Genomic DNA, 20158 nt, shown 5'->3' with positions numbered 1-20158 from the left:
GGTTGGTAGTTGTCATTTATACTTGCTCCACACATATAAGTTTATTTATGTGATTTAAGTTCGAATCCACAACAATACTCTCTAAAATAAACTGTTCATTTTAGATGAACTCTGTTGAATTTGCCTATTCTAAAATGAGTAGTTAATAAAATGATAAAATTTGAATCTATAAGAGCTAACTCAACTTACAATGCTGGTATCTTCACTTGAATTCGAATCTAAAACATCGCACTTGTGTGTGAGATTAAACAGTATTTGTCATTTCATCTACTCACAAAAGAAAATGATAAAATTTGGCAAAATTAAAATGCCTCTAAAATGAACAATGATGGTTGCTCTTTTTATCCTAAAAAATAACGTTCAGGGGTTATTATCTCCTAGAATCTTTACCAACACATACAATATCGTTCACGAGTTATCTCTCAAACGTGAAAAATATCAACAATTAATAAATAAACAAACTAATTCAACTGTTGATGATATTTTGGCTTTTGCAATGCAGAATGTGCATTCAAAAAACTGACCTTGGTTTTGCTTATTAATAATATTTTCGTAAAATTTGAGGATATAATAGAATAGAACCAACCGAAGGAAAGGACCCTCCAACCAGTTTTTTATTGTTTTCATTTTGTCATGGTGAAAATGACAGGCATGCACACAAATGAGTGAGTGCTCTTAATCTGCACGCACACGCAACACAATCCATATATTAATAGGCAAAGTGGACCACTTGTTATAGTTTTTTTGTTTTGGTTTGGTGAAATCCACTTGTTTTTTCATTTTTTAAGAAAAAATCCACTTGTTATAGCTGCTCTATAATGAAATCCATACATCTTATCTTTAAGAGAAAAAATAATAATTATTTCTAACAGTTTGAGATAATAAACTAATCGGTGTTGGTTTGATAAAAAATAAATAATAAATATGTGTTTCAAATTATATTCATTTATGATGCCCTATGTATCACTACTTGATTTGGAGAGGTAAAGTATGAATATTTGGTCAAGAGAGGCTAGCGAATGGTACTTGGTCTGGAGAAACAAGGTATCGGTATTCACAATGTCTGAAGAGGCATAACAAAGAATACTTAATTAGTGGATTAAGTCCTTACCATGGAAAAAAAAACAAAATCACTATGTTAAGGATGAACTAGACTTGTTGTAGGTTGGATAGTAAAGAAATCTAAATATATTGTGTGATTCTCTCTTTACTTACTCTTTTTACTTATCTTATGCATGTTCTTTATGATTTAACTTCATCTTCTATTTAAACTCTTCAAATTGAAATCAAGTTGAAGTTATATGATTTGATAAAGAACTCGCATTCATGCTAAAATGGTTTTAAGAGGAGACTGGTTCAACCAAACCTATGTCGATTAAAAAAAGTTTTAAAACGATTAACATAGTTCAAATCCTTATTTTTTGTGATTTTCAGCACATTCCTCGCACACAACTACTTCTGTTATTATTGTTATTGTTTATTATTTTTTACCGTAAAATAAGTTTAATTCAAGTGTTGAAATACCGAGAGTACAATCAAATTGGCTATGAGTTGGGGCATCTCCCATCCATATTTTCAAATACATGCTATCAATACACATATAAATTATATCAGCTAAAATTAAATTTAACAAACCAAACTCTTAATCCTAACAACCAAACTAAATTCTTCGACATATGACCGACGATCAAGAATAATGAAAGATCCACAATATTTAATTGCATCTATTCCTGAAAAAATTATTGTTGGTGTTTGCCAATTTTGACTATCAGTGGTCTTTGAAACGACCAATTCAATCACACATGTTGACAAGTCTTCTGTAAGGTTGAAAGAATGTTGAATTTGTTGATAACCATAATTAGCTTCTTACTCAAAATATTGTACCGACAAAGTGAGTCACTCTCGGATATTTCATCAAACACATGTGGTACAAACTTAAAGCAAAATAAAAATAACAATATAAACAAAAAAGCAAACCAAAAAAACCTGTAAAAACTTCAACACAATTATCAGATCTCAAACTAGGAGGTAATGGTGTGACCAACATGCAAAGTTTCTAGGAGGATGCTTCGAGATTCTTTCTTCAATTAAAGTTGCAGTCATAAAGCCAGATTAAAAGGCGATGGATATGGTGGGGGTCGAGCAACCAGGGATGGACTTGTAAAGTTTTTAGTGAGATCTGTATAATAATATTGACAAAATTACTCGAGATATTCTTTGTTTTATTTATTTGTAACACTTGAGTCTTTTCTTTTTCATCAGAGTCCTTCATCCTACTGAAAATGCACACATAAATATTTTTTGAGATTTACTTTTCCCACCCTGCTGGCTTCTCGCGCGCCCTGCAAAAATTCCACAAATACCCCTGGTCCGGATTACGTTTTCCGAACCAGATTGTTAGTGTTTCCGGAAACAATAATCCGGACGCATACGATATGAAATTTTGTGTCTTTCTTTGATGTCAAGGGTCTCTGTTTGTAACACCCCGTTTTCCCAACATAAAAATTTCATAATAAATTATCAGAGTAATTCACATAAACGGAATGCTACATCTCTTTATTCATAAAATCTTAACAAAATAGATAATAATTTATCCTTCAAAAATTCATCAACATAATATTTAAAAACTTCGCAGCGGATTTAGTTTAACAATAGAAATAGTCTCGGCACGCAGGCCTCATCATAAAAGTCTCATAAATCTTAGTTCAATAATAATTCTTAAACTTCAAAAGCAGTACGTAAAGGAACAGAAAATAGTATTAAAATCCCCATCTCGTTACGTATCAGAGCACCTAAGGACACAGTGAGAGATAGTCACCCACGACCGCAACTAATCTTGATTACCTGCAAGTTACCCATACGAAGAGCAACATTTTCAAACAGAAGGGGTGAGATTTCTCAAACAATAACATTAAGCTCATAAATCATAAATTACATTTAACAATATAAACATCTTATAATTTAACAATTATAATCAAATACATAGACATCATCATTTCATCTTAGCAATATATCATCATATAGCAGTCACAATCATCGTCACATATCATCATACTAAAAGGCATCACAAAGTAATTCGTTAAAACATCACAACTTAACAACTTGACTTGACAATGCATCTAGACTCGACTATGCAACTCTTAACGTCTTAAACCATCTTGAATCATCATGAAAATGCAAATGCATGTGGTACCAATCTAGGGCATAAGCCCTCGTCGCTTATGAGCATAAATATACTCCTAGGGCATAAGCCCTCGTCGCTATTGAGCAAAAGCTCATAGGGCATGAGCCCTCGTCTCTGGTTGAGCAAAAGCTCCATCGTCGTAGTTGAGCAAAAGCTCCATCGTCGTGGTTGAGCAAAAGCTCCAGGGCTTGAGCCCTCATCTTTAAATGAGTATGCATGGACTCAACATCTTACGTCTTAGAAACTTCATGAACATCTATGATATCTTAACATCTTGACAACATGACATCTTAACAACTTGATGACTTCATAACGACTCGACGACTTAACAAACTCTTTGACTTAGACCGACATTTACATCTTAAATAAGATCAACAACAACATATGCAACACTTATAAAGTCACATCATATCAGCATCATAACTTAACAGTATCAAATGATAAACATCAACATCTTAAACATCGCATCAACATAAACATCATAAATAACACATATTTAAATCACACATCTTCCAAATAGCACTTCATTATATAACACATCTTTAAATAACACATCAGTTTCTCATTATCAAATCAATCACAAATTACACTTAATCAAATAATTCATCAATTACTCTTTGATAAATAGCTCATCAATTACACAATGTCAAATATCACATCTTAAAAGCACACATCTTAAAATAGCACATATTTATATAGCACATCCTTAAATCACACATCTTCAAATAGCACATCTTTAACACATCGTAAAAGGAATCATCAATAATTCATCTTTAACAAATATACAATTATCATGGTCAATTTATCTAACTAATCAAAACTCATGTCAAAGTAAATTACCATGGACGAATATGTTGTTCTCGGTTAATTCAAAATATATCAAAATTGAATTCAACAATATGAAAGGTGATTATGATTTTAGCTCAGAAATAGCATTATGCAGCTAGAGCCTTTAGAACTCAGAAAATTGTATCAGGTCCACATAGCACTTGGTTTTAATTCACAACTTATTACATTGTCATAATCAAGAAATAAATAAATAAATAAATAGGCAAATACACTAGAGTAATTTGATTCTTGCTTAAATCGAAAACCAAAGTTACTAAATTGGCATAATAGTTTTTAAACCGTGATACCCACTAAAAGAGAATTGGCGTGGCACAATGTGAATTTCAAGCAATGGAGACTAAATCAAACAGCCACACAACACGAGGGACTATATATGTAGTAAGAGCAGCTAGCAATAACAACAATTCCCAATTGGAATTGCAGCAACAGGACGGATACAATTAACGGAAAACAATTAAATTGGAATAAAAAGGGATAATAATATACTCGATAGCACAACAACAAATTGGGAGCACGAATTTAACATGAACTTATCACAAGAGCATGGAAACAAGGAAGAAAAACAAGAGCCTTTCACTACCCATATGATCATACAACCCTTACATCAATTCAACGGTTTTTCATCACCTAATCATCAATTCTCACTCAAACCCTAATTCTCATAATCTTACAAAACTCATCAACATGTTAGATGCAATCTAATGATCTACAAACTTAATATTAGTGAAAGATAGTCTCACCCTTACCTTAGATTGTTTTTCTGGAATCAAAAGCAGCGTTCTTCGTTCATAGGGTTCTCTCTCTGAGTTCTCCTCTTTCTCCTCTTTCTCCAAAAAGCGGTTTAACGTCAAAACTCTTTCTAATCTAAGCTTCCTTATTTATAATACTAATCACTCTTCCTAAATCTATTTAGGCCCAATAACTTATTCTTCTTTCTATTCTAACCTCCATTCTACTTACACTAATAATTCTCATATTCTAATAAATAATAGAATAATGCCACATAATAAAATACCAACACCTCATATAAATAGATTCTAACTTAATAAAAATAATTAAATAAAAGGAGGGCGTTACACTGTTGACCGTTATACGACCCCCGCATAAGCTGCAATGCAATTGCAGGGGTCGTATGAGCGGTCAACAATGACCATGCACCACAAACACTCCTAAAGGCTACCTAAAAAACTTAAAAAAAATTGTAGAAAATGTAAGAAAGTAGGTGAAGAAGAATGAAGGAAAATATTGAAGATCCAAGTCTTTTTATAGACTAAAACAAGTCCTAGGTCATTTGGAAGTCAAGGAAAATGTGTTTTTAATTCAAAACCGTCCAAAAAAATGCGTTAAAACTCTACTAACCGGCCAAACCTTTGGTGAGACGGCACCGACCAAAATTTTACTGAGGTGTTCCGGAATATAAAATCTGGATTTCATGTAGATGTTCCGGATCTTATAGTCCGAACTGCATCAGACCCTTTTATTTCGAGCATTTCTTGGCGAATGGCTTGGAAAAAAATAGAACAACGGTACATAACATAAAAAGAAGCAACATAAGACAAATACAAAGTAAAAAAAACCATAATAACATAAATGATGAATCTTTTGGGAATGTGTTCGAAGAGGAGCTTTTGAACTCGATCCTGCCGGCCTGCCAACTGACATGTTACGATCGGCAGGCCGACATGATCGAGTTCATAAGAACCTCTTCTTTGGAGTTAGATCTGCAACACAATGAAGAAAGGCAAGGTGTTTTCAAGAGGATTTATTTGAGTTAGATCCTGCTGCTTTGCCAAATGACATATTCATCTGGCAGGCAGCAAGATCTAACTCATAGAAACCGCTTGATATTTTTGAGTTATCTATCTATCAAGGAGGCATCAAGGACTATCTATATATTTTTGACAGCATGCTGAGGATCTTCATCATGCCGTTATATAGAGATCTATATATTTAAAACAGCATGAGAAAGATCCTCAGCTTGATGACAAAAATTTGCATGGTTTTCTTTGGTGTGTTTGTGTGTTTTGCTGGTATTGAAGATCAAAACCGGAGAGGGTGTATTTATAGAGGTCCTTGCATGTTGTGGACCACATAAACTCTTGGTGCAATGTGGATCACACAAAAGAATCTTATGCTGACGTATTCCGGATTTCGTTTTCCAAAACACACTTATGCCCTAGGTGAACCCGGATTTCATAATCCGAAAAGCATATCTTTGGTTATTTTATCGATTAAATGAATATCTTTGACAGAGAACATGGTTCTCACGTCGTCGTCGTTTGTGAGTTTCTTCCAGCTGAAGCGAAGAGATCCGGCTGAGTCGGACAATGGACATCGATATTCGACACCGACCACCCTCCTCGTGTCTATGCGGTTGAGTTGACGGTTGATTTGATCCAGCTCATCCTTCAGCCCGAAGAGGGTGACATCGTTGCGAATCCTAAACAGATGGGGTGGTGTTCCACCGTTGTAGTACACTGCCGCTAGCTTGGTGTTCGGATCAAAGCCAGAGAATTCCATGTTGCAGAGGTATCTGGGCGTTGTAGTTTACTTGTAATGAAAACAGGGACCCCTATTAATAGAGGTATCTGGGCGTTGTGGACCACGAAAATTGTCGGTGCAATGTGGGACACACAAAAGATACCAATGCTAAAGAAATCCGAATTTTAAAATCCGAACCAAGCATCACCATACACAAAGTCCCAAGTTTTCCTTTGGTTCACGCCATGATCGTATCTCTCCGAATATAAAGTCCGAAATATATGTGTATTCCGAATTATATTTTCCGGACTGTACCAGAAGCTTTTGGCAGGTGGTCTGCACCACAAAGATAACGTTTTTCAAACGTTGTGTGCGGTGGTCAAGTTGAAAAACACGTTTTTTGACCGGTTTTAATGCATTTCCCACATTCTTTTCACCCCCCTCCCTATAAATAGACTTCATTTCCTTAAAAAAATTCACACCTTCTTCTTTCTCCTCTTCTCCTCTACAACGATGTGTTTCCATCGTTGGCCTTTCATAGAAAGAGGCCTCTTTGGAAATTCATCAGGGGTCATATGATCGGTCAATAGGGAAGGGGTCAGTCTGGGCGTGAGGTTGGTTTGTCTGGGTGTCATATTGACCATCATGGTCTCTTGTTCCCTAGAGGCCCCTGTGCCCCCTCTGTCTCCCTCCAACACCAAAACTACTGGTATGTCCCGCCAGACATCATTGGTTTCTTCTTCCCACCATCTTCTTTCCTCCCACCCTCTTTCCGCTCCACCAGTGGTTAGAGCCACTGGTATAGCTTATGTAATAAGATAGGATTAGAAATAGTTTTAGGATGTAATAAGCTTAAAAAACTTCAACATTATTGTAATGTGTTGTTCATATATTAATAAAATGAGTTGTTTTTATCTTTCTGTCTTTTTATTTATGTTTTATATGTTTATTTGCATTTATTTTACGAATTTCAAAGCTTAAAATTGTAAAAGTTCTGTAAAAAAACTATTCCGTAGTTTAAAATCCGAATAAGTCTGGAAATCCTTAACAATGCGGTCCGGAAAACGAAATCCGGACAAAGGGTAAAAATGGAAGAAGAAAAAAAAAGGACGCGCGAGGAAAGCATGGGATGGGAAAAGTAAATCTCATATTTTTGTTTCAGTTGTCACAGGATGTACATGGGTGAACTAAAGTAACTGTTAGTAAGGGTACTGTTGGAAATAGATTAGAAAATCGATTAAGTAAGATGAGAATTAGAAAAGGGGCAATGTAGTAATTCATCGTAGCCATATAAACGGAACAAACTAACATGAAAAAAAAATATCTTAATTTTCCTCTCCTCATCTCTCTCTCTCACACACGTACAGTACGAAAGCTCTGTTCCAAACTCCTTGTTGCATGCAATGCAATCTTCAATTCTTGTTCTCAATCTTCCAGTAAGGTGAGTTTTCAATTCAAAGCTAGGAATTGATTTTGGGAATGAGAAATAGATGAAGTTGAAATTGGGGTTCTTATATGAATTCTGAAGCAATGTGTAATGAAAGAAAGATAACAAAATTTATTTATTTATTTATTTAAAAGCATGGGCCAATGAATCTTAATTGGGCTAGGTTAAGGTTAAGTAACCTATTTTGTAAAATTATATATATATATATATATATATATATATATATATATATATATATATATATATATATATATACTATACCTGTCAGGTTTTTGACTCTAAGTTGCCCATATTCACTCACATCTTTCCGATCACGTTTCTAATTCTGGTTTAATTGGGATTTTTGTTTTTGTTTTTGTTTTTTAGAGATTCTGTGAAATTGAGTGTCTAGTTAGAGTTCAATCTGTTCTGATTTTTTTTTGGGATTAGGGTTTCAAACCTTTGAATCGCTGCTACTGCTAAATTAGATTTGTTGGTTGTTTTTTTGTATTAGTTGTGGTCTCTGTTGGAATTTGAAGGAGCGTTTCCAGCCGCAGTCAAATCACACAAGCGCAAATGGGTAACTCAAATCATCCATTTGCCATGTTTTAGAGTTTGAGTTTAGAACCATGTGAAGACACAATTCATTCTGCTTTCCTATTTGATTAAAATGCAAGCTCTTGATTGAATGTTAATATGGTTATGTTTATCTTGCTATTGTTGCCATACTTTGGAAATTCATTCTCTATCATTTTCTATGTTTGTCTTCTATTTTGTCTGTGGCTGTTCGGCTGTCGTGCCTTGTCTTTTTTCCCTTCTTTAACTTTAAAGTAATCTTATTTGATCTAAACATTTAACAGAATTTGCTATGGAGTGTCTCTCAAACAACAACAAAAATGAAGTTGCTAAGAAGCCATTTTTTCTTGCTAAGAACAAAAAAGGAGAAAGTAAGTTTTACTCAATGTTGTAATGTTGTATTCATATGGTCTTCTCAGTTAAATTAATTGGTTTTAGTCAATGTTGTGATGTTGTATTCATATGTTCTTTGCAGTGAAATTGGTTTGGGGTTAACATGCACTTCATCCATCTGATATAATTTTGACTTTAAAAACCATGTGAAGACACAACATTTTCTGCTTTTGTTTTTTATTAAAATACAATGCAAGCTCTTGACTGAGTGTTAATATGCACATAAGTTGGTTATGTTTATCTTGGTATTGTTGCCATACTTGGTAAATTCAGCCCATTTCATTCTCTGTTATTATCTATGTTGTCTTCTATTTTGTTTTTGGCTGTTGTGCCTCATTTTTTTTCTTTTAACTTTCAACCGTATTAAAATAAACTCACCCTTTCACTCATTTTTTTGAAACGTTAAACAGAGCATCTTTTGAAGCCTTACTCTCGTCGTGATAAACATTATCTTAAGGCAAGTTCATCTGGAAATCTCAACAAAGTTAATGAGGCCTTTAGCATTGCTTTAGATACAAGTTTCACAATTTTAGTTTCTGCACAGATGGGCTATTTCAGGGGAGGTCCTTCTGATTTATTGTACTATTGGAAGATTAACCCTTCTTTTGACATCGTAAATGACGAGGCAAGTTCTTCTGGAAATCTCAAAAAAGTTTACGAAGCCTTTTGCATTGCTTTCGATACAAGTTTCACAAATTTAGTTTCTGTGCATATTTCAATTCTTTAATATCAATTTCCAAACCCACAGGAGAGATTTGTCCAGCATCATCCTTCTGATATGTTAATTCAACCCAGCGACAACGTGTGCAAGAAGGCTTAACATGAGAAGGAAGAGTTGGTGGTTAATATCGATAATGAAGTGGCTACTGATATGAACTCATGAGCTGATGAAACAAGTACGAAGAAGAATGGCATGACCGAGAAGAAGAGAAAGAAGACCAATAAGAGTAGTTATGTTATTATAATATAGCAGCAGTTACTTGAGTACATTCAATTATAGGTTGGAATCATGTGTGTACTAGGGTCATGTTATGCCATGCTCTCTATGGTGTGTAAAACTGTACTTTCTGCATGTTTGTTATTATTAATCTTCTGTGATATAAACTAGATTATGATTTGCATCCCAATTATTCCAATCTTGCACCGTATCACTGTCGATTTGCTCAACAACCATTTTACACAACCAACCTCCATTGTTTTATATGCAACACACCAGCGCTTGAATCTTTAAAAAGTTTTCATCTCAAATAAATTCGTTTGGTTTTTTGGAAAGAAATGTTTACATTCATCATTATTATTACTAGCGGTTAGACGAGCACATTGTTCGTCTGTTTGCTCTTTTTATTGCTTTAATGCGTATAAATTACAAACAATATTTTCAATAAAATTTCAATTAAAATTATTTTGATTATACTTACTGGTATATATATAGTAGTTATTTTACACTTTTATATTATAACAAATTACACTTATCATTTTGTCAAAAAAAAAAAAACAAATTACACTTATCATAAAAGGAGTGAAGGAATGAAGTCGTTGTTTAATTGACCCGAACAAAATAATTATACTTATCTTTTTTAATGAAAACAACAATATAACAATAATATACATATTTTTTTAATAACACCAACAAAATAATATTCCCATAGTCAAATTTTGTTACAAATATAATTGGAAGTGAAAAAACCACCCCGTTTATAATATATTTTTATTGCGATAATACGTATAAATTACGAATAATAGTTTTTAGAAAATTAATTAGGCCTTTAGCATTGCTTTTGATACAAATTTCACAAGTTTCTGTGCATATTTCAATTCTTTAATATCAATTTCCAAACCCACAGATGAGCTATTTCAGGGGAGGTCCTTCTGATTTGTTGTACTATTGGAAGATTAACCCTTCTTTTGACAACCTATATCCTGAGGCAAGTTCTTCTGGAAATCTCAACAAAGTTTACGAGGCCTTTTGCATTACTTTTGATACAACTTTAGTTTATGTCCATATTTCAATTCTTTAATATCAATTTCCAAACCCACAGGATCTTGAGGAGAGATTTGTCGAGCAAGATCATTCTGATTTATGTTGGAGGCTGATATTTGATAGTGAAGTGGCTACATGAGTTGATGAAACAAGTGGGTAGAGCAGTAAGAGTAGTTTTTAATATTTGGCAGCAGTTACTTGAGTACTTTTCAATTATAAGTTTGAATCATGTGTGTTAGTGGTTTATGTTATGCGTAACTTATGTTGTTGGCTAGCCAGTGAATGATTCTGCATGTTTGTTGTTATCAATCTTAGACCCGAGCAATTTTTTTTTCAATTAAATAATTATAAAATAATTTATATCTTAAACTGTTTTAAATTTATCATAAGAGTTTAAGAGTAAACAAAAAAACACACATGAAAGTACAAATTTTAATAATCATAGTTTAAGATGGTCTAAATGTAAAAATAACAGTAAAAAAGAGTACATTGTGGCCAAAGCATTCCATCTCAATCATGATTGACCTATGTCTCTCTTTTTCTTTTATAGTAGATATTCAGTCTCTAGACATTTTTTAGGCTTAATACATGCTTTGGTCCCTTAACTTATTTTCGGATTTCATTTTGGTCCCTTAACTTTAAACTGTGTCAATTTGGTCCCATAACTTTACCTCCGTTTACACTACTGGTCCCTTCTATTAGTTTTTTACCAAAAACGTTAAGTTTTGCCATGTATGCTCTCCACGTCAGCAATACAAAAGGGGAAAGATTGGTGAAAGTTAGGGTTTTTTTTTCTTCTCCTTGTTCCACCATTCCTTCTCCTTCGTGACCTTCCTTATCCTTCTTCCACCATTCTTTTTCTTCTTCATTCTCCTCAGAAATTCGAACCACACAACACCTTCAGGTGAAATGTCGAACCAGACATTAAAAACTCAATGGGTTCATGAAGAATCATATGCATCTGGATCTGTTGGGTCTAATTTGAGAAGAAGGGCAGTACCAAATTGTAGGTGTGGAGAAACAGTTGTAATTCGAACTGTAACTGATGCTTTGAATCGTAATTTTGGGAAGAAATTCTGGGGTTGTAGAAATTACAGGAATTCGACTGACAAAGGATGCAGCTACTTTAAGTTAGTTGATGAAGATGATGGTATGGATGAAAGGGATTTGTTGATTGAAAAACAGAAATTGAAGATTGAAAAACAGAAGAAAAAGAAAAACAAGTTGAAGATTGAGTTATCAAGAACAAGAAAATGGTTGATCATGGCGTTATTTTTAGATTTTTATGCTTTGGGATTGTGTTGGTCTTAGGAACAATTTTAGTTTGCAAAACCACATACATTTTGAGTGGATTTTATTTGAAATAGGAACAATGATGTATTTTGAATTCTAGGAACAATGATGTATTTTGAATTATAGGAACAACTTTGTAATTTGAGTGGATGAATGAATTAGTTGGTATTGTTATGAATGTAATGTATTTGATGAATGAAGAATGAATGCAATAGTTTGAATGAATTGTGCTTTGTTGATGTTCATTTTAAGTATATAATGTTGAGTTGCATAATGGTATATCAGGAACAATTAAGTTGAGTTGTATAATGGTATAACAGAATTGCAAAGTGTTATAACAGGAACAATTAATATGTGCTATAACAGAGTTGCATAATGTTGAGTTGTATAAGATGCAAAAGTGCTCAATAGCACATCATTCCATTAAATTCATAAGTGCAATTACAACATATAATTCATCAGCTATGAGCAATGTTACAGCACTAAGTACTTATCAGTTAAAAAGTGCAGAACATTGCACACCAAAACAAAGTGAAATGTGCTTAATATCAGTCAATAGCACATATTACATTCAAACAGACTACTTAATAAGCTTCTAACCAAAAAGACTACTTAATAACCTTCTAACCAAAAAGACTACTTAATAACCTTCTAACCAAAAAGACTACTTAATAAGCTTCTAACCAAGTAGACTATTTAATAAGCTTCTAAGGCTGAGATGCAGATCCTGCCTTCCTTGACACCTTGTTTCCTTTCTTTTGTGTTGGTTGAGTTGCAGCAACATCAGACACATTCCCATATTTTCTTTTCCTTGGTGATCTCATTTTTTTCTGAACTGGTGCTTGAGATGATTGTGTCTGAGCTGGGTGTGCCTTTGACTGAGAAACTGGTGCTTGAGATGATTGTGTCTGAGCTGGGTGTGCCTTTGACTGAGAAGCTGGTGGTTGAGATGCTTGTGTCTTAGAAGCTTGTGTCTGAGATGCTTGTGTCTGAGAAGCTTGTTGTTGAGAAGCTTGTTGATCAGAAGCTGAGTGTGCCTGTGACTTAGAAGCTTGTTATTGAGAAGCTTGTTGCTGAGAAGCTTGTGGATCAGAAGCCTGTGCAGGGTGTGCCTCAGATGATTGTGGGTGAGAAGCTTGTGGCTGAGATGATGGTGGTGGAGGTGGTGGTGGAGGTAGTGGGCATGTTGACTTGTTGTGTCCAGTTTGCCTGCACCTACTACACTTAATCCCATAAGAAACTCTCTTCATTTGTGAGTTATCTCTCATCAGCTCACTTGCATCCATTCTCCTATTCTTTTTAGGTCTCCCTGGTTGCCTTTTCACAGGTGGTGGTTGAAGGTCAGTGCAGTCTGTCCTCATCCATAGATCTTGGCCATTGATAGGGAAAATGATGCTGGAATAACATGCAGCATATTGCTCTTTTTTAAAAATTGATGGCACATAGTCAGCTATCCTGTAGTTTTTGTATTTCATGCAAGAAATGGCATGACAGCATGGTAGTCCTGTCAACAGCCATTTCCTGCAATCACACACTTTGTCCAACAAATTGACAGCATACCTGTCTCCAGTGCTTGACATATGTATAACTTGAAAATCATGATCTCCACTTTGCCTACATTAAGATTAACAAGATGGTTACATTATGCAATTAACAAGATGCCTACATTAAGATTCTTTATCATTATTGGTAAAGATATTCATACCTTAAGATATTCATACCTTAAGATTCTTTAACAAAATACTTTTACATTAAGATGCCTACATTAAGATATTCATACCTGACTTGCCAGTTATTGGTATAAGAAGATTCCTTTTCTAGCTTTTTCTTGATATTTGGCAGAACTTCACCATCAGCATACTTAGCAATTTTCTCCCTATTGATCTGCCACCTTTCCATAACATACACACTGATATCCTCCAACATAGATACAATTGGCTTGGACCTTGGAACAACAATAACATAATTGAAAGCCTCTGAAATGTTATTCACTAGTGTGTCACACTGTGTATCACCCTTGAACATTGCTCTAGTCCAATGCCTTGGTTCAATTTCACACAGATAGTTAAAAGCTTCCTCATTGATCTTCTTGATTTCCATCATTTCCCTCTCAAATGCATTTCTGTAGGTAGCCTTTGCAGCCCTCCACATTAACTCTTTCAGTTTTTTCGCAAGAAATTTCTTCCTAAAGTTGTTGTAGAGGTGTATGACACAAAACCTCTGATCAACTCCAGGAAGTAATTTATCAATTGCTGGCAAAAGTCCCTGTTTAACATAATACATTTCAAAAAAACAGTAATTAAAATTATTGTATGCAATTAAATACAAGTAATTGAACATATTAAAGTAAAATGAATAGTTAGTTTACCTTTTGCTGATCACTTATTATAGTATAAGTCTTGCACAGTCTGGTGCCACCCAAATCAGCTATGAGAAGCTCCAAAAACCATTCTCATGATTCTTTAGTCTCTCCTTCCACAACAGCATATGCAATTGGAAGAATTTGGTCATTAGGATCCATGCCAATTGCAGCCAATAACATTCCACCATAAGGGGTCTTAAGAAAACACCCATCAAGACCAATAATGGGTCTGCAATTGAAGAAACTATCCCTACACCCCTTAAAACAGACATACATTCTCTGAAAGTGGGGACAAAATATGGCATTAGGATTCTCTAGGTCAGCCTCAGTACCTACATAAGGGGTGCTAGTAATGGATACAAAAGATTCTGGGTTGGATCTAAGTAATTCTTTGCCATAGTCATGTAACCTTCTATATTGATCTCTAAAGCTACCTTCCACAAATTCAGCTGCCAAATTCTTTGCCCTATAAGCTTTGCTTCTGTTCACACCAATACCCCATTTTTGTTGAGCCCTATTCATAATTGTAGTAACTTCCAAGTCCCTATTCTCCCTAACCCTTGTGTGTAGTTTAGATCCTAACCATTTAGAGTTCATCAACTTAACTCTAAATGCTGGAGTACATGTATGATCCCCTTCACTAACACTCCTCAACTGCCATGTTTCCTCACCTTTAATATGACCACATAACATCTCCCATTCACAGCCTTCACCTTTGCAATAAACCATAATTCTCTCTTTATCATTTTTTCTAAACTTTAAATCCCTAGCATTCTCCACAACATAAGTTCTAACAGCATGTTGAAAATCAATCTTTGTCAAAAATAAAGTACCAGCCTCCCATTTATAGTCTTTCATACTACCTGGCATCTTGAAAGTTGGGAATCTGGGGTTCTGTACACCATCTTCATCACTATCAGAACCAGTATCCAGCTCAGAGTTATATTCTTCCACATCACTTAATCCCTTGTCTCCCACAACACTTGATTGACCTACTTCTCCTTCATTGTTAACAGATCTTCTAAGATGTTCAATTAAGTCATCTTCAAACACAGGCTCTGCAGTTGTTTTCTTCTTAGGTCTTCCTCTTCCTCTCCTCCTACTAGATTCTCCCTTCTTCTTTTTCCCCTTGTTAGCAGTACCACATCCCTCACCTCTTAAGGTTTCAGCTTGAACAGTTGCTTCATTCCCATTATCTTCATTCACACCAGATCCCTCACCAACATTAACAGTTGCTTCATTCACACCAGATCCCTCACCAACAACAGTTGCTTCATTCACACCAGATCCCTCACCAACAACAGTTTCAACATTCACAGTTGGGTCATTAAACACAGGGTCTTCATTTAAGGTAGCAGTTGGTTTATTAACTACATTCCCACCTACCTCAGTGTCTAGATTTCCTGCTATACACACCTCATCATCTGAGTCACCAAAATGTTGCCCTAATGCACTATCTTCCCTCTCAGGAGTCACATTACCCAGTCCATCTTCATTATCTACCCCATCTTCAACAACACCTTCATTGCCTTGCCCATCTTCATTACCTAGCCCATCTTCATTCACACCTTCAGGCCTATTCTCATGCTCACCAAACAAATCATTCTCATCCAACATTGGGCCTAAGTCATTTAAGTCCAACTCAGGCCCATCTTCATTCACACCACAGTTGGGACCACTTACACCACTTTCAGCATTTTTATCTTCAGCAGTGGGACCTACATCAGTGGGACCTTCATTTGTTTCATTAACAACAGGTGGGACAGGTGGGGCCATACATGGATATTCTATCAATGGGTCAAGGGCTACAACATCAGGTTGTGACATAGGGTGGACAGCATACAAATGGACCCTATCATATTGAAGTGCAATACTTTGCATCCTTCTACAACCACTATCATTATTCAAAGGAATAAACCCATCTTCCATAGCAGGGTCATGATACCACAGAGACTTAAGACTAGCATACCCACATCTTTTTAAGGTTGATAACAAAGCAAAGTATGAGAAAAAGTCTGGTTCACAGTCTAGTGTTTCTACTGGTCCTTCATAATCAGGATCCATAAAGCTACTAAAATCTCCAGCATGATGGACCACACACTCAAATATTTGGTCCATCTGTTTTTTACCATTAATATACAAAAGAAAGAAAACCTAATCAGATTTATGCACAAAATTTCGAAATAATTGGACCACACACCACACAACAGTATAAAACCCTAATTTAACAAATGGAAATCCAACAAAGCAGACAAAATTCGACTTTTGAGAAGGAATAAACAATAAATAAACCAAACATATGCATACAACACCTTAAAAGGTAACACATTCATATTCGCAAACCATGCCAAATTTTCGCATTCCAAATCAGACAAAAAAAACTTGTTTTAACTTCATATTCGCAAAGAAAACTAGGAAATTAGCCTAAAAAGGTTAAAAATTCATAGAAATCTACAAAACCCTAGAGACTTTCGAAACCCTAATCAATTTTTTTTTTCGAAACACATGAGATTCGCAAAGAAGATGATGAAACTAACCTGGAATTTTGCTTTGCTTCGTTAATCTTCTTCGTTTTCCAGATTTTTCTTCTTCGTTTTGCAGATTTCTTCAACTTCTCACTCTTGGTTTTCGTTCTCCTTCTCTCTCTACGTTTTCTTGCTTCTCTCTCTAATTTTTCAGAAAAGTAACGTTTTGATTACGTGGACAGCTTACCTGGCAAAACTTAACGTTTTTGGTAAAAAACTAACAGAAGGGACCAGTAGTGTAAACGGAGGTAAAGTTATGGGACCAAATTGACACAGTTTAAAGTTAAGGGACCAAAATGAAATCCGAAAATAAGTTAAGGGACCAAAACATGTATTAAGCCCATTTTTTATATGTAAAGTTGCTCTAAACCCTTACAATATTTTCATCCATAATGTATTAGTTATACCAAAATTAATTACTCCAAACCTACACTACCCTTTTTCCTAAAGTTACCCATTGCATGAATTTACACATTACATAAACACCAATTATTACTGGTATTCTTATACTATATAGTTATATGATATCTACAAATTTTGCTCAACATTTGTCTAATTTTGTACTGATATCATTCATGTCGTCCTCTCTTAAAAGAGAGACCAACCCACCAAGATAACTACATCATGTAGGACAAAAAGTAAGCACTGGAATGAAAAATCCTAATACAACGTACCATCATAATGTGTTATGCATACTAAGTATCTTAACCTGTTCCACTCGTCCTGATCTACTTAAAAATGATTTTCATTCGACCAAAAAATAAAATAAAAATTATTTTCGTTCTGCACTTTAACCATCATTAAGGTGTATTGTTTTCCTTTACATATGTAACTCTTCTTTCATCAAAATATATATAAATATATTTATTTAAATGTTATTTTTCTTGGTTTCCATATTATAGATACAAAGTTTATCAAATTTTCATTATACACAAGAGATGTGGATCAAGTCTCCTACTTGCACAAAGAGTTTAAGCTTTCCTTGCCACTTAAATCAATTCATATGGGTTGTTTCAATGTTAATTAAATTAAAAAGCTATCAAAAGTTCAAAACATACAACGTCGCATCTCACATATATTATCTATAACTAAATCTACACTAAACTTTTCATTAATTTTCTTTTTGATGCACTCTAACAAACACTAGGTCAAAAGTTTACATTCATGCATCTTGTTGTGAAGTGTAATCATCCCTTATTCTTAAAAGCTGTTACGTCTTGCTATTGTTTAACCTAGATTTTTCCCTCTAATCACCCATCATTAAATGCTAAAATGTAACCCTAAAAAAATTCCCTCCTTAAAATGTGCAATTTGAAATTCAAAATGTGCCTCCCTTCCTATTCTCATGCCACATTAAATGCAATCTTTTAGAACTAATGGAACGGCTTCCTCATTGAAAATCAAAACAAAACCTGCTTATATTCATACTTTTAGAATATCCACCTTCCTCAGCTTTTAATATCCACTCAGCAATTATTTGTGCGTTTCCAATGCAGAGAAAGGTAGCTCTTCACACACACTTTATGCTATATATACATGCATACTGTAATTGACTGAACTACATCCTTGCATTTTCTTTTAATCTTTTGTATTCAACATGGCTGGGCGAAATATTGAAACTCTTTTTGTCATATCACTGTATACGTGTTCACATGATTGCATTAATCTGGTTCTTTTCACTTTGTGATATACACATGATTCAACTAATTTTTATCTTTCTTTCTCTAATTAGTTTTACTCTTTTGCTTCTCTTTCATTTTTATGATGAATTTGTATGCTTATTAGTAAAAAAAATTATCTCTATTAATCTCTTTTGTGTTCATTCTCTTAAAAGTTAATTCTCAGATTTTTTTGTGTGCTTTCTCTGTTCATGCCAATCACTCTTTTGATTCAATTTCATACAGCTTTTTTAATGTTTTTATTCTTATTTTCTTCTCTTTTTCTCTGTTTGATAACCAAGGAGAAAAAAATTGATCACATTCAAATCGTTTTTATTTTTATATATCTTTTTATGGTTTTTGATTTTAGTCCATTTTATAGGTTCTTGGAACACATGATGTCTGCAGAAATAAGATGATTTTTAGCCAGTATCTTATGATGAAACAAAACTACAATGTTTGAAACTTGCATATTTTATCTGTGCTTTTTGCTTCCGGTTAGAATGTAAGTGTGACACTGCATTAACTTTTATGTGATCCACATAATTAATTAGGTCAAGTCTCGGTAGTGAAACTACCATCAAAGAAACTAACATATTTTTTTCTTAATTGTGTGTTGGAAATTGCAGGTACTGGGTGAGGATGAGAACAATGTCAAGGTAAACATGCCCCTGAAGATAAAGCAATTGCAAGAAAATTGAAGCTGCTTGCTGAACATGACAACTATTTACCAAAATGCATAGCATCTTTAATTTAACACATGCAAGGATTTTGAGGCAGACCAGAACCTTTGAATCTCACAGATGGGCATCAACAGATGTGGCTTAGGCTCTGGTTGGTGGAGAAACATGATGAGTATAGCTAACAAAATTATGACAGGAACAAAAGCATCGAGTCTATTTTTCCAACTCAATCATTTTTTTAAGATAACCTCATTATCTACTATGTGTCCAATGTAGCTGTCAATTCTATTTTCGAAGATAATCTCATATACCTGCTTTGGATTTTGAAGGAGTGTAGCTGTCAATGTTTGAAACATATTTATTAATTCATTATCTTGATAGACCATTTTGATTGCACAAATATAAAGATACATGATTCATTATCTTATTTGTAATATATAAATTGAATTGTAGTTCAATTGTAAAGTATTTCATTGGCAAAGAAAAATGCAGCTGGTAACTTATAACCATGGTCTTTTCTATATAAATCCAATTTGGTATGTCATTTGTAATTGTTGTGCGATTTAGTTTATAATTGTTGTAATGTTTCCGAAAAGAGCGTAATTGCCTGAGTATACATTACTTTCACTTTATTTCATTGGTAACATAACTTCGGTATACTTTGGAGTCTTTCCATTTTTTGCTTTTCTTATATTATATTCACTTAATAGGATGTCAGGTTGTTTCAAATTAATAGAAATCTGGTTT

General features: G+C 34.2%; 3 protein-coding genes and 1 long non-coding RNA gene across 8 annotated transcripts; 2 read left to right on the top strand and 2 right to left on the bottom strand.

The window, feature by feature from the left end:
* The first annotated feature begins 7829 nt into the window (after window positions 1-7829).
* Window positions 7830-10036, top strand: LOC146902125 (uncharacterized). Of its 5 annotated transcripts, XM_085734206.1 has the most exons (6): window positions 7830-7955; window positions 8455-8520; window positions 8801-8887; window positions 9320-9366; window positions 9454-9534; window positions 9658-10036. In XM_085734206.1, exons 2-6 carry the CDS (start codon window positions 8517-8519, stop codon window positions 9727-9729), a joined length of 291 nt encoding a protein of 96 aa, XP_085590332.1. In that variant the 5' UTR covers window positions 7830-7955; window positions 8455-8516; the 3' UTR covers window positions 9730-10036. The 5 variants fall into 5 exon arrangements, 4 of the variants coding, with proteins under 4 accessions (XP_085590332.1, XP_085590329.1, XP_085590333.1 ...); XR_015022218.1 differs by lacking the exon at window positions 8801-8887; XM_085734203.1 differs by having other exon boundaries at window positions 9320-9534.
* A 3181-nt stretch (window positions 10037-13217) lies between these two features.
* Window positions 13218-14466, bottom strand: LOC146902124 (uncharacterized). Its single transcript, XM_085737111.1, has 2 exons — window positions 13964-14466; window positions 13218-13797 (listed from the first exon to the last, which is right to left on the bottom strand). Exons 1-2 carry the CDS (start codon window positions 14464-14466, stop codon window positions 13239-13241), a joined length of 1062 nt encoding a protein of 353 aa, XP_085593237.1. The 3' UTR covers window positions 13218-13238.
* A 169-nt stretch (window positions 14467-14635) lies between these two features.
* LOC146902123 (uncharacterized) lies at window positions 14636-17210 on the bottom strand. Its single transcript, XM_085737110.1, has 2 exons — window positions 17083-17210; window positions 14636-16663 (listed from the first exon to the last, which is right to left on the bottom strand). Exon 2 carries the CDS (start codon window positions 16661-16663, stop codon window positions 14636-14638), a length of 2028 nt encoding a protein of 675 aa, XP_085593236.1. The 5' UTR covers window positions 17083-17210.
* A 1054-nt stretch (window positions 17211-18264) lies between these two features.
* Window positions 18265-19950, top strand: LOC146902122 (uncharacterized). Its single transcript, XR_015022219.1, has 2 exons — window positions 18265-18572; window positions 19358-19950. It is a non-coding gene; the product is annotated as an uncharacterized LOC146902122 (long non-coding RNA).
* Window positions 19951-20158: the final 208 nt, after the last annotated feature.

Source organism: Medicago sativa, chromosome 8, assembly GCF_051527215.1.
Source record: "Medicago sativa cultivar Bolivia chromosome 8, Bolivia_mono, whole genome shotgun sequence".
In the NCBI taxonomy this organism is placed as follows: domain Eukaryota; kingdom Viridiplantae; phylum Streptophyta; class Magnoliopsida; order Fabales; family Fabaceae; genus Medicago; species Medicago sativa.
This window is presented reverse-complemented; position numbering and strand designations above follow the sequence as displayed.

Excerpts from the sequence above, each read along its gene's own strand:
- LOC146902125 (XM_085734203.1), top strand. Across the intron at positions 8,888-9,319 it reads TAAGAACAAAAAAGGAGAAA|AGCATCTTTTGAAGCCTTAC; the intron begins GTAAGTTTTACT and ends AACGTTAAACAG. Across the intron at positions 9,535-9,657 it reads TTGACATCGTAAATGACGAG|GAGAGATTTGTCCAGCATCA; the intron begins GCAAGTTCTTCT and ends CCAAACCCACAG.
- LOC146902124 (XM_085737111.1), bottom strand. The coding sequence starts at position 14,466 with ATGTATTATGTTAAACAGGGACTTTTGCCAGCAATTGATAAATTACTT. Across the intron at positions 13,798-13,963 it reads ACCAATAACTGGCAAGTCAG|GCAAAGTGGAGATCATGATT; the intron begins GTATGAATATCT and ends ATCTTAATGTAG.
- LOC146902123 (XM_085737110.1), bottom strand. The coding sequence starts at position 16,663 with ATGGACCAAATATTTGAGTGTGTGGTCCATCATGCTGGAGATTTTAGT.